The following is a 14816-nucleotide window of genomic DNA, read 5'->3' on the forward strand; positions in this document are numbered from 1 at the left end:
ACTGTCTGTGGGAGAGGGGGGGAGGAAAACGACCATTAATTATAGAGTTTCGTTTGTGAGAGCCTGCCGGGGTTTTAAGGAGCAGAAACCGAGGGGCGAATAAAGCTTTCCTCATTGCTAAACAAAAGTCGCACGGGAGTTCCCTCCGGGACCGGGGAGCGTGGGGTGGCCCTGGACGTGGGCGGGTTGGGATGCTTGGCCACCCCTCGTCCACCACTATCCCCTTGGAGCTGGGTCTGAGGCCCTCGTCCGAAAGCGCTGCCGCTGCCGGCAACTCTGAGGGACCGGGGCTTCGACACAGGGACCTCGCTCCCGGGACAGAAGGCGACAACGCGCACGGAAGTGCGCTCAGCTCTCCCCAGTCGCAGGACGACTCTCTTCCTTCACTTCCTCCTGCGCGGCGGCCCGGCCTCCCGGGCCGGCCCCTCCCCCTTCCCCGCCTCCTCCCGCCGCCAGCCGCTGCGCTCGGGCGGGGGGGTGCGGTGCTCACCCGCGCAGTCCGGAGCGGGAGCCCAGGCGCTGAGCGGCCGAGCTGGAGGAGGCGAGGCGCCGCCGGCGCTGCTGTCCCCGCCCCGCGCGCCCTGCGCCCCACTTCCCGGGCGGCCGCTCGGCAGCTCAGCCCTCCTGCCTCCTCCCGCGCTGTCCGGGACTCGCCGCGAAGCGAGTGACGGGCAAGTTTCGGCGTGTGAAGCCGGCGGCGGCGGCGGGCCTCGGACACCGTGCGCTCCGGGAGGGGTGGCCGCGGCTCCGGCCTCGGCGCCCCACGCGCACTTCGGCGATGTCTTCTCCGCCGCGGCGGTGGCTGCGCCTTCGCCCTCGCCGCCTCCTGTTCCTTCTTCCCGGATTCCTGCTGCCTCTTTGCGGCGCCTTCAACCTCGACGTGGACAGTCCTGCCGAATACTCCGGCCCCGAGGGAAGTTACTTCGGCTTCGCGGTGGATTTCTTCGTGCCCAGCGCGTCTTCGTAAGTGGCGGCACTTGGAAGGGGAATCAGCCCCCTCCCCCACCGCGCGCACCCATCCACCCTCCGTATCCCGAGGGAGAGTCTCCGGGAGCGATCCCGGCGTCTGTCTGTCTGTGCCCCCCAGCCCCCATCGGGGCGTTTAGGTTCTGGGTGGATGAAATATCTGGGGAAGTGAACCCCCGCGGCACCCACCACCTCCCCTCAGTTCCCCCCTCTCAGTCCTCAGAGGAACGGCTTTGAGGCGGACTTGTGCTTAAAATTCGGGGGAAGTGAAGCAACAAAGGCTGGTCCCGCCGGACTCCGCGCTGCCCCTCCTGGTGTCCCGGACTTGGATGGTCTCATTTCCGAACTTCTTTTTCTCGGGTACCAGTTCGCCTTCCCCGTAGTCTGTCTAAACACCAGTCCCTTTCGCTCTCCTTGCACAACCCTCCCCCACATTTTCCGCCTCTCAGTCTGATTCTGTTTCTCATTTACTCCTTTTACAGACTTTCTGATGACTAAAGTGACCAGACTGCCGTAGTAAATTCATTGTGTCTTATCTCTGGTACTGACAGACCTTTGCACATGTGAGGGTGAACAGATGAATTGAATGTGTCATGTGTTCTTTTTATAGTGGTTTATTATTTAGGTCATTGTTCAGAAGGAACAAGGGTGTTTGCTGAGTTTTCATTCACTCCAGGTCATTTGAATACTGCAGTATTTAAAAATTCAGTTATGTTTTCCAATGGCAGCTTTTCGCGTTGCAAAGGCCTCCAGGATTTTTAACAGAGTTAATGTCATTATTGGATTCAGAGTTGTCTCTGACTTTACCGAACGCTGACCTCATTGTCACCACCTCACCCCATATTAGCGTTAGAAATATTGATTTAATAAATGTTCACTAGATGTCTTCTGATGTCTAAATCTTGTTTTCAAGAGGCAAAACTGTTCTTAGGGCTCTTTGTAAGCTTAGAAATTGTAACATTTTTTTTCTTCTACATTTTCTCTATATTGAAGGTATTATTTTTGAGGGGGGTGAGGGAGGATAATTTTGATGGTCAGTACTTGGATAGGACCATTTTCCCAACTCATTCGTGCCTAATTTGAGGATGATCCCTAAATATTATTTCATGAGTGTTAGAACATTCAGCAGATTTTATTCTTATCGTGTGAGTGTTAATTATCATTCATTTTTGGTGACAACCTTTGCAGCCATAAATTGGTGGAAGCAGTTAGTGGAAACCAGACATTGTTTTATGTAGTGAACTCAAGTTTTGTTTGTTGTCTCCAGTTTCAGTGCTTTCTGTTGAGAACAAATTTTCCAGAATGATAAAAAATAATCGTAAACTTGGGCAACATTTTCTGCCTTCTCATTTGATTTAATCATTTTGTCAGCCTTATCTGTTATTTAAAATGTTGTTTGTTTCCAGATATTTTTAAGTGTGTGCCTTTAGGGTACAGATTTTAGTTCTCAGGGGTGCTCTTTTAGATTTAAATTGTGCAGAAACCCTAATAGTTTTGAAACTATGTATTGTCTTTTGTCAAGAGTTGGTACTTAAATTAGCAAGAGTTAGCACTTAAATACTTCATAGTTGATGGAATGTTTTGCAGATGGTGGGAGTAATTCTGTGGCAACTCTCTGAGTTTAGTAGTGTAAAGATAATGACAAGATGATAAACTTTAAGTGTTGTTACTATGGAAAATGCAGTAATATTGAATGGTTGGCATGAGATGTTTACTATTTTTGATTACAAGGCTGGATGGCTGATCTTTGACTAATCATTATAGTCGTTGAATATATTATGAACCCACAGGTTACATGACCTTTCATGTGGGCCTTCAATGGTAAGGTAAAATTGAACTTGGTTTGGTTCCATATAATATTTTGAAATGTTCATCAGTGACTTTGGTACTGATAGACAGGTGAGCTCTGGATGTAGCCTACCTTAAAAAATATACATCAACTTTGAGATTTAAAAAAAAAAACCAAAATACATAGAAACAGATTTCTAGTTACGGAGCTTTTCAGATTTAACAGAGATTACTGTAAAGTTATGCTTGATTTTGTAAAAGATGCCTTTAAATTTAACAAGCATTGAGATCCAGGGTATATGGGGATGCCATTTATATTAGCAGCTGCATTTATTGTTTTTATTTGGTGTGATTTTAAACTTCCAGAAGAAAAATATTCACGTAATAAAAAATGTTTGCTAATTAAAGATTCCTTTCTTCTGAAGGAAGAATGCCTGGATTAATGAGGAAGCAACAGAAGTGAAGTCTTCTCCTGTCCCTTCTGGTTTCTTTTGGTGTCTAAATACCCACAGCAGGGGGACGCCTGGCTGGCTCAGTCAGTTGAGCGCCCAAGGAGTAGCTTTCTACTCCTGCAGTGATCTCAGGGTTGTGAGAACCCTGCATGGGGCTCGGGCTCTGCGCTCAGCACAGGAGTCTGCTTGGGATTTGCTCTCTCTCTCTTCCCTTGTCCCTCCCCCTGCTCACTTGCATGCTCTTCTCTGTGTCTCTAAAATAAATAAAAATAAAATGAAATCTTAAAAAAATAAGTAAGTACCCACAGCAATTATTTTAGGTCCCATTTTTGTTGTTATAAAAAAACTGGTATTGAATTATTTCCATATTGTTGTGAAAAGTAATGAATCACTATTTATTAAAGAAAAGGAAAAATAAATTACTAAGGAAAAATATTAAGGTGACTCCTCAAGAAAATCCCTCCAGTAATGAGTCCTAGGTTTAAAGTGAAAAGTCACAAAAAATGTGCTTTAAAAATTATGAAAAATAAGAAGTTAGCATTCCATAATTTTTTTCTTGTATGCATTAATTTATGGTGACTATATTGCCAAACTTACATAAAATTTAAAGATCATATATAGGCCATGAAATAAAGTCACATTTATCTTATGGGGAATAATTGGAAAAATTAAAAATTGCACCCTAGGTTTAATTATAATAATGATATCTTATGTTGGCTAGCCTATTTTATAATTTATAAGGCACTTTTACTTATATACTTACGATATCTCACTTTGCTCTATAGCACAAACCACCGGGGGAAGTAGGGGGAGCAGATAAACTCATTCTTACAGATGAGGACACTGAAGCCAGAAGGGTTTTCAGTCTTTTTTTTTTTTTTTCTTATAGATTTTAAAAATTTATTTAATTGAGAGAGAGCAGCAGAGGGAGAAGCACACTCCCTGCTAAGTAGGGAGCTGGATGTGGGGCTCAATCCCAGGACCTGGGATCATGACCTGAGCTGAAGGCAGATGCTTAACTGGCTGAGCCACCCAGGTGCCTCAGGTTTTCAGTCTTCATTTATTTGGGTGGATTGGTGTGAGGTAGGGGGCAAGGTGGGATCAAAAGATAGGGTATGAAATTCAAATTCCATTTAATTTTCCTATTCAAATTTTAAATTTTTAAGAAGAAAATAATCGGATGATTTTATTTATTCTTCAAATGTAAGTTATACAGTTCTCATTTTACATCTATATTTTTATTATTTTATTTTATTTTATTTTTTAAGATTTTATTTATTTATTTGACAGAGACAGCCAGGGAGAGAGGGAACACAAGCAGGGGAAGTGGGAGAGGAAGAAGCAGGCTCTTAGCAGAGGAGCCTGATGTGGGGCTCGATCCCAGAACGCCGGGATCATGCCCTGAGCCGAAGGCAGACGCTTAACGACTGTACCACGCAGGCGCCCCTACATCTATATTTTTAAATAATGCTATAATGAGCAACACTGGGTTAGAATTCTTTTTTTTTTTTTTAAGATTTTATTTATTTATTTGACAGCGACAGACAGTGAGAGACGGCGAGAGACGGCGAGAGACAGTGAGAGATGGACCACAAGCAAGGGGAGTGTGAGAGGGAGATGCAGGCTTCCCATGGGATGAGGGGCTCTATCCCAGGACCCTGGGATCATGACCTGAGCCGAAGGCAGACGCTTAACCAACTGAGCCACCCAGGCGCCCCTGGATTAGAATTCTTGCCTTTTTCCCTGTTAAACACTAATGAATCCTGGGGCCCCCTGGGTGACTCAGTCAGTTAAGCATCAGCCTCTTGATTTTAGGTCATGATCTCAGGGTGGTGAGATTGAGGCCCCAGTCAGGCTCCCAGCTCAGAGGGGAGTCTTCTTCTCACCTTCCTCTCCCTCTACCACTCCGTGTGCTCTCTCTCTCTCAAATAAATAAGTACATTTAAAAAAAAATAAGCACTAATGAAACCTTATTTACAGTTACTTCATGTTCCTATGACCCCAAGGACAAGGTGAGGGTGAGTGTGCCCTTGTCAGAGAAGGTCTTGCAGAACATTCCATAGTTCTCCATTCTAACTTCCTGTTTGCAGCACCTGGAGAGCTTTTAAAATAAAACTGCTGCCCTGGCAGCATCTTGGATTTAAAAATAGAGCTCCAACTTCATATTCCAACAGCTTGTGGATCATTTCTCCTTGACTAGCCCATCTTACCTCAACTAAAAATGAGCTCCCTTTCACCAAGTGGGGTCAGTCGCACCTTTGTTTCTATTAATGGTGCCATCATTTTCTCTGTTGCCCTGGAAATAATTTGATATTCCTCCCTCTCATTTTCTATTTTTCTTTGTCTCTCCTCCTGTACTCCCCTAATATTAGTCAGTGATTAGTCACCAGACAGAAGGTCCTAGAAATTCTTGGTTGTTAATGTTTCTTGCATTCATCTCTGCTTTCCATTTCGACTTTAGCCTCCTTAGTTCAGCGTGGTCCTAAGTGTGGTCTGTGGCACTCAGATCCTCGTCACTTTGCCCATCATTCAGCTCTTAGATCTTACATGTTCCTGATAGTTTTATCTTTCTGAAGCATCTTTTTGATCTTGTATTCTACTAAAATTTCCTCAGCAGTGCTCCCGTGGTTAGGGAGAAAGTCCAGACTGCTTTACTTGGATGAAGCCCCCTTTCAGTCTGTCACAATCCCCGTGTTCTTTTCAATATTCACACGCCATTTCTCCCCCTCACTGTTGTAACCATCTTCATAACCCTTTACGAGGTTATGCCTGCTCATTTTTGTGAACTTAGTGTGGATCTGGGTATATTGATTGGTTCTTTATTCTTATCATAAATAATATACATATGTAAACTACAGCCTTATTATTTAAAAACCAAACTCTGTTGATTTCTCCTGATTAAGACCCAGGGTTTATAAGACCTTATAAAAGAAAGTGGAAAATGTATAGAATTTACCTGTTTTACATCATATAAATGTTGACTCTATAGCATTTTTTTTTTAATGTAAAGTAAATCTGAGACTGGAATTATAGCTCTGAAAAAACATTCACGCTATTTTATACACATTTTTTTCTATATATGTATATGATCATTTTCAAAAGTTGCTTTTGATGAAGACTTATTCATTGGTCAGCCCAGAGTCAGCCAACTATATTAAACATGCTTTATCTTGGAGAAGTCAGTGCTGAAAGCAGCCAAATAACTTAGTTCATTTGGAGGGTTTAAAAAATGTACTTGTCATTGTTTGGCTGGTTGCCTCTCGTTGGTACTGAAGGTCACATTCCCTGAAGCAACTGCCCTTAAAGTACACTTTGGATAGGAAGTGCATCCGAAGGGCATCCTCCTGGTTGGTTTCTCTGATCCTCTTGTCTCTCTCACTTCCTCTTCCTTCTCCCTCCCCATCTCTCCTTTTTTTCTTCTCACAGCCTCTCTGCCTCTCTTCCCTCTTCTTCTTTTCCATCCTCTGCCCCCCCAGCCTTCTCCCTCACTGTCTCCCCACTCCCTCCACCTCTTTCTTCTACTCCTTCCTTCCTTCCCCAGCACACACTCTGCCCTTTATCTTGTAGAATTTATTGGATGATGTTACTTAATAGTGTGCTCATGTATGTAAACCTTAATGTTGAAATCATATAATGGAAATGTCTCCAGTCATTTGAGAAGAATGATGAGGATGAGGATCCCCATACTGTTCTTCGGGAAACTTTTTGGAGGGAGATGGAATCTAGCAGGAGAAGGCTGCAGGCATATAAACCTAAGCTGTTCAGCTTCAGATTTTTGCTTCTAAGCAGGGGGTAAAATCTCTTGTCAGCCTCAAGTAACCCCATATATCTTTCCCAACTCCTCACCATTGTCAGGAAATGTTGAAAGTACCCTATTTGGTACTCTTCCCTTTTTTCTCTTGAGATCTTGCATTTAAGTTAATTAATCGTCCTTTGAGGAAACGGGGAAAAAAAAGCCCTTTTGAAAACAGATTTTAACTATTATATTTCCTGCTTTATTAGAGAGTGTTTTATTGTTTTTAATTCTAGTGCCATCATCTTGTATTTTTTTTTTTTTAAGATTTTATTTTTATTTATTCAACAGAGATAGAGACAGCCAGCGAGAGAGAGAACACAAGCAGGGGGAGTGAGAGAGGAAGAAGCAGGCTCATAGCAGAGGAGCCTGATGTGGGGCTCGATCCCATAATGCTGGGATCACGCCCTGAGCCGAAGGCAGACGCTTAACCGCTGTGCCACCCAGGCGCCCCCATCATCTTGTATTTTTATGATGCTTTCAGATTTTTCTTTTGTCTACTATCCACATTCAGAAACTTTTTGAAAGTAATTATAGTGGACATTGTTACAAAGAACAGGAAACTGAGGCTCAGAGATTTAGAAGTGAATTTCTCAGTTAATTTATATTGGGTGATTGTAACCTATGGTATCAGACTGTCTATTATAGACAGTGTTGCTTATATTGCAGAACTTTTTCAGTGCTGTCCCTTCTCTTATCCTAACTAAGCTGTTGTAGACATTAATTCTTAGATGAACTTAAAGTAATAATTACTTAATTTTTATAAAACATTTCATTAACAGGCTGTTCTGTTATTGTGGCAAAAAAATACATGACATAGAATTCACCCGCCGAATACACATTAACAGGCTTTTGATTTCTGTAATATGTGTTGCTTTTATGTTCCTTAATTTTCTCAAATATCCTCTTTTATCATCCTACACCCTTTGTCTACAAATACTTAATTTTTCCTCTATACAGCTCCCTCTTAGGACTTAACATTTGTCTAATGTAGTTTACTTTTTCTGTCTTTCCATTTTTCTCTTTTATAAACTTTCTGTAATACTCTTTAAAAGTAACTTAAATATCATGTTGACACTTTGGACAAAACACTTTTATTACTCAGATCCCGGCTCCCGCCCCCCCACCCCTGGCATTAACATAGCATTTACAAATTGACAATGCTCACACATTCCTTTTATATTATTCTACCATTTCTGTGGCATTTCACCAATGTGCAAGACTGCACATGAAGGTATGCTTAGGAAAACCTGATGAACACCCATATTAGTACATCTAATTACTATCATTTCATGCCTACAATGTGTAAATAATTTGATGAAAAGCAGCAGCCTTGTTCCTGGTCTTATCCAAGGAGCTTTGTGAGCTTTGTGCTGCCAGTGGAGTGCAGTTTTCATTCAGAACTCTCTTACTGGGTCCTTTTTCTGTCTTTGCCGAAGTCCACGTCCAGTAGTAGTAACTTCCTAGCCCTCTCTCTGTCTTATAGTGCCCGAGTAAAGAAAGTATCTGAAATCCAAGATTAAGGAGAGATATGTTACATAAATTATTTTAAGGGTAATTTAAATAATTGGATGTTTAATAGAGGATGATTTCTGCATTATAAAGGGTTTGGCGATAGTGGAAATGGCCTGTTTATACATGGCTATTTTAAGATTGAGACCTGTAACTATCCAATTTACTTGCTGCTTACCTGTCAATTTAAAAAAACTTCTCTTGGGGCGCCTGACTCAGTTGGTTAAGCATCTGCCTTCACCTCAGGTCATGATCTCAGGGTCCTGGGACTGAGCCCTGCATCAGGCTCCCTGCTGAGGCTTCTCCCTTTCCCTCTGCCCCTCTCCCCCGCTGATGTTCTCTGTCTCAAATAAATAAACACAATTTTTTAAAAATATTAAAAAAGTAAAAAACTTTCCTTGAGTGCTGGTTATGTGGCAGACACAAAGATAAATTAGAGTCCCCTACTTTTAAGGAAGCAATTTATTATAAGGTAGGAAGAATATCTTTGAAAAAAAAATTATAAAAGATTCTGTAACATGCACTGTGATGACAGTCCAGAAATGAGTTTTGCTTGTAGATTTCTAGGCGGATTCTGAGAACTACCTTTTCTGTCCTCATCTGGAACCTGGCTGTTATCCATAGCACTGAAATCATATGCATACCTGTGCTTGTATTATGCTTATTAGGACTATTGCAGGAATACTGGTCCCATGTCTTTTCAGATACAGACCTTGAAAAGTACACTTATCTGAAATATTCTTTTTCCTTGTCATGCACTCAAAAATCGTTTCATCTAAGTGAATGGGGGAAGTTTTGTCATTTTTGTGACCAAATTTTTGACCTGTTGAAGTGGAAAATTTTATGTATATATATGTAATTTAGCTGTTAAGCCGCTCTACTGCAGTAAAGGAGGGTATGACAACGCTTAGTGCTCTCTTATTCATGGGGGGTAAGGGCTCTCTTACTCATAGTCCTATTATTATTTTTTTTTTTCCTGCTGAATGAAAACTCAGTTGGCTATGATGAGAAGGAGCCAGCATTGATGTTTTACTGATGCCAAATATGACTGCATAAAGCTTTATTAAACAGGGTGTGGTTCGGTTGGGAGTTTTGCCTTTGAGTATGGCGTTTTAAGATAAATATCAGAAAGCAGCATTCCTGTAACCCAACCTTTCATGCAGCCAGCTCTTGACTAGTTTTAAGTATATTTTAGCAAATACCACCCAGAAGAAATGAAATTGAAATTGATAAATAAAATTTAAATTAGTCCATTCCATATGAAAATGTAGGTTTGTTCATAACTTTACAAAAAAGTGAAAGGCAATTAAGTATTTTCTTTGCTAGAATTTAAGTGACTGTTTAATAAGGAAATGAAATAATGGCAATAGCATTTATTTAGGGCTTTCTGTGTATAACTATATCCTGTTTTCTTTTATGCTTCAGTCAATTTCTTCTCATTCTCTTTTACTCTTTCCTCTTTCTCTCCCTGTCTTCTAAATGCCCTTGGCTCCTCAGAGCTCGCTCTTTGGCCCTCTTCTTGCTGAAGCTTCTCTCTGCGTGAACCTATCTATTCTAAGTTGACATTCCCAGTACATTATCTCTAAGGCAAAGCTCTCTTCAGAGCTCCTGCTAGCAGTTAGGTGTCTCACAGATGTTTCCAACTAACATTGAAAACTGAATTCTTGGTTTTCCTGTAAATACTTAATCTACCTTCTGCTTCCCTATTCGTGAAGCCTTTTTTTGTGTGCAGTAAATGGTTCTCCCATTCATCCACTCCTGAACTAAACCTAGGTGACATGTTTTAGTCCTCCCTTTCCCACATATTCAAGCCACCAGTGATCCCTGTTCATTCTGCCCTCAGATATTTCCCAAGTCTGCCCATCCATTTCTTTCTGCATCTGCCCTCCCAATCTAGGTCACTATCATCTCTCAGCTGCTAAAAGTCTCTTGCTTTCCTTGTTGCATTTTGCTCCCTTCCCTCTTTAATCCTATCCCTAGAAGGCACCAAATTTAGTTTTATTAGATTGTATCATTCTTTTGCTTAAAAAAAAAATTCCAAAGTTTCTCATGGACCTTATGATAAAATCCAAAGTTTTACCCTGTCTGAAGGGTCCTGCTTGATTTAGCTCTTGCCAACTCCCCACCTTTATCTTCTGTCACTCTCAGCTTGCTCTCTTTTTTTTTTCTTTTCTTTTTTTTTTTTTTAAAGATTTCATTTATTTATTTGACAGAGATAGAGACAGCCAGCGAGAGAGGGAACACAAGCAGGGGGAGTGGGAGAGAAAGAAGCAGGCTCACAGCGGAGGAGCCTGATGTGGGGCTCGATCCCATAACGCCGGGATCACGCCCTGAGCCGAAGGCAGACGCTTAACCGCTGTGCCACCCAGGCGCCCCTCAGCTTGCTCTCTTGTCTCAGCCATACCTCTTTTCCTGAAACTTTTGGAGACTAAGCTCTTTCTTGCCTAGGGTCTTTGTCCCCCTGCCTGGGGTGCTGCCACCTACAACTTCATGCCACTCCCTAATCCCACCTTTCTCCCCTTGCCACCCACCAATATTGACACACAAACACTCCTTGGTGATTTTGTAATCCTTTACATATCAGTTTATTTAGAAATAAGTTTCCTTGCTACTTTATCTAAATGAGGTCTCTCTTCATTCTTTACAGAAAACTTGCTTAGGCTTCTCTTTATCTAAAGGAAGCTTTTCCCCTCCATTCCTTAAAGATAACCTTCCTTTATCTAAAGTTTTCCTCTCCCTATTTGCAAATAATCTGTCTCAGCCAACTGTTGGTTTCCTTTACAGCACTTGTAACCATGACTAATTTTCTTGGTTAGGTTCTCTGTTTCTCCCCAAAGGGAATGTAAACACCGAGAGCAGGAACCAAGATTTTGTTATTCGTCTTGGTGCCTCCAGTGCCCAGCACTGTGCTTTATGTAGAGCAGACATTCAATCCTTTTCTGAATGAACAGGATAAAAACTAAAGAAAAAGTCTCTTGCTTAAAAACTTAACTCCTGATTATTTTGTCTTCTGCTTGTTTTATCCTGATAAGAAATTGAATACTGATTCTATTCTTTGGCCTGGGATTGTTTAGATCAGTCCTCCGAAAAGAGAAATCTGTTAGTCACTTAAAATGAAATACAGCAGTTCTGAAACAAGGTAAGTTTTCCAAAAGGAAAAATATTAATATTTAGAATTGCCATACTTTATTTTTGTTAAGATTTTATTTATTTATTTGACAGAAAGAGAGAGCACAAGTGTGGGGGGGCAGGCAGAGGGAGATTGAGAAGCAGGCTCCCTGCTGAGCAGGAAGCCCAATGTGGACACGATCCCAGGACCCTGGGATCACGCCCTGAGCCCAAGGCAGATGCTAAACCGGCTGAGCCACCCAGCCACCCCATAGAGTTGCCATACTTTAGAACCATATATATATAGTTTGTTTAGCATTCAAGATATAGAAAATCTATAGCTGTGGGGCGCCTGGGTGGCTCAGTCGTTAAGCATCTGCCTTCGGCTCAGGGCGTGATCCCAGGGTCCTGGGGTCCAGCCCCGCATTGGGCTTCCTGCTCCGCTGGGAAGCCTGCTTCTTCCTCTCTGACTTCCCCTGCTTGTGTTCCTTCTCTCTCTCTGGCTGTCTCTCTCTCTGTCAAATTAAAAAAAAAAAAATCTTAAAAAAAAAAAGTCTATAGCTGACCACAAGACAAAACAAACAAAACCCCCCAAAACACAAAATATAAAACCGAAAATCAAAACCAAACGTCCCAGACTCTAGCCAGTATACATTTTTCACAGCTTTTTTGACATGTAATTGACATATGATAAACTGTATCTATTTAAAGTGAACAGTTTGACCAGCACACATTTTTAAATGAGAGGTAACCCTGAAATTGCCTTATAATATGTTATTAGGATGAGTAAACGATGTTAAATAAATAATGTATGTAAGAGCACCAAATGAATCTAGAAGATTAATTATGCTCTCAGTGAATGGTTTTAAAAAAGATTGTGTATAATAACCAGAGAGTGGTTTTTCTTCCTAAATTATGTCATTGTTTATGCTTTGTATCATTTAAAATCTTACCTTCCCATTTGTATTTTAGCAGGATGTTTCTTCTGGTGGGAGCACCCAAAGCAAACACTACCCAGCCTGGGATTGTGGAAGGAGGACAAGTCCTTAAGTGTGATTGGTCTTCTCACCGCGGGTGCCAGCCCATCGAATTTGATGCAACAGGTAAAGGTTGAAGCCGTGGTCCCTTTTCTTAATTTATATTATTTGATATTTCCCCCCCCTCTTCCCTTCCCTCCTGTTGGGGAGTGAGAATGTCTGTTTCCTCTAAAGGTCCTTCTAGCTGGACTAAGAATCTAATTGATATGAGACAGATTAACAGGAGGGAATCAGATTTAATAGGCTTAAGTACCAGGAAACCATGGAGACATCCAAAGATAGGCAAAATGGGGTATATATGTCATTCTGAACTAAGGAGAAAGGAGGTACAGGTCTGGGATTTCAGAGGAAAGGAATGCATTTCATGGAGTGATAAGAAAGGCAGATGTTTGGGGTGCCTGGGTGGCTCAGTTGGTGAAGCTCTGCCTTTGGCTCAGGGTCCTGGGATCTAGCCCTGTGTTGGGCTCCCTGCTCAGCAGGGAGTCTGCCTTTCCCTCTCCTGCCCCTTCCCCCTGCTCATGTTTGTGCTCTCTCCCTTTCTCAGATAAATAAATAAAATCTTTAAAAAGAAAAAGAAAAGCAGATGTTTGATAATTAGATGTTTGCCCTGCCATACAAATGGGTCATTCAGCTAAAATTTATGTGTTAATAACTGTTATTCTGGGAAAGACCCTCAATTTAGCTGCTTCTGTGTGGTTAAAGGAAGGACAGAAGTTTCTCTTGAGCCCACAGGATCTCAAGTGGCTGCAGCTCCAAATAATCCATATGCCAAAGTGGTACATTTAGGAGTGGGGGGACAGCTGTCCTGAATCCCTTCATTCCACCCATTTGATATTTTTAAAATATCATTTAATTTTTCAAAGAACTTACTTTTAACTTAAATGTAACTACTTAATAAAACAATGTATATAAGCAAGTCACATCCCCAGAGAAAGTTACATGAAGACAAAAGACTTACATTATTTTCTCTTACAATTTTGTGGTATATAAAAGCCTTAAAAATATATTGTGTTTTCACTGTTTTTAGGTGTCTTCAATTTCAAACTGATAATGTTAGTCTGTAGAAATCTGGGGAAAATCTATTAAAATGTTTTTGTACCTCTACTAAGAAGAGGGAGCAAGGCTTTCTGTCATTTTTTCTGTCAGCAAAATTGAAGAATGACTCACGGACAATTATAGATCGACTCCCTGATCATGAAATAATCTAAGCCTTGAGTCGTACTACCAAAACCAGTTGAGGAATCTCTTATAGTCAAGTAGATTTGGTTGACTTAAAAAAAAAATTCTTACCCCAAATTTATTGGGTAAATTATGCATTATGGTTTTGATAATATTAAAATCTTATCTATAGGGATAACTTTCTGCGTCAGTCAGGATTGTGGTAGAGAGGAGAAAAATTGCATAAGGAAGTTGAAAAGAAATAAGTTGAGTTTTAATTTATATCTGTGAAATAGAATATATATATAATCCTGTACACATTTATATTGGTGTATTTATCTACATTTGTGAAAACTTAGAGAAGCTTCAAAGTAGTGATGTGACATCGTTCTGGTAAAACAGTTTTACAACATTTTTTTTAACAATTCAGATTTGCTGGGCTTTGACAGAATATTTTAAGGTAAGCCTGAGGATAACTTTTTTTCCATATCATTGTTTCCTGCTAGTTTTAAAATATATTAGTTCTGGAAATTATATTAGTGAAACAGGAATCATGATGTAGACTGTTCCACTTGACATCCTGATCAGTGCCAAAATGAGTGTCAGTCATTAAATCAGCTCTTAATAGAAATCAGGTCACGTTTGGTTTTTTTCACTTGAAATCATCTACATTAAACCCTGTTTTTTTTTCTTCCATATATGGCTGACATTTGGAAAACCCCAAGTGTATGTAAATAGGCTCAATTTTACCACAAATGGAAAAATGCCAGTGATTCAAAATATTAATGGTTAGGGCATTTATATTTTTTAACAAAATAGAAATGGCAATAAAATGAAACTACAGTTCAGTTTCGATAGGTGGTACTGTGTGTGTGTGTGTATGGTACATATATAATATATGTATGTGTAATATATCTCTGTATTCAGCACCATAGGTTTTTGTGCAATATAAGATAATTTATTACTTTTTTTAAAATTTGGCTTTACATACTGTTTTGTTTA

General features: G+C 40.8%; 1 protein-coding gene across 2 annotated transcripts in view; it reads left to right on the top strand.

The window, feature by feature from the left end:
- The first annotated feature begins 492 nt into the window (after positions 1 to 492).
- Positions 493 to 14816, top strand: part of ITGAV (integrin subunit alpha V) — a 93135-nt gene continuing 78811 nt past the window's right edge. Inside the window, exons 1-2 of one of the 2 annotated variants that reach the window (XM_034654827.1) lie at positions 493 to 963; positions 12595 to 12722. In XM_034654827.1, the coding sequence (XP_034510718.1) occupies positions 779 to 963; positions 12595 to 12722 (313 nt within the window). In that variant the 5' untranslated portion in view covers positions 493 to 778. Of the gene's footprint in view, positions 964 to 12591; positions 12723 to 14816 lie in introns of both variants that reach the window. The other variant, XM_034654826.1, reaches the window with a different exon arrangement.

Source organism: Ailuropoda melanoleuca, chromosome 2 (assembly GCF_002007445.2).
Source record: "Ailuropoda melanoleuca isolate Jingjing chromosome 2, ASM200744v2, whole genome shotgun sequence".
NCBI lineage: Eukaryota > Metazoa > Chordata > Mammalia > Carnivora > Ursidae > Ailuropoda > Ailuropoda melanoleuca.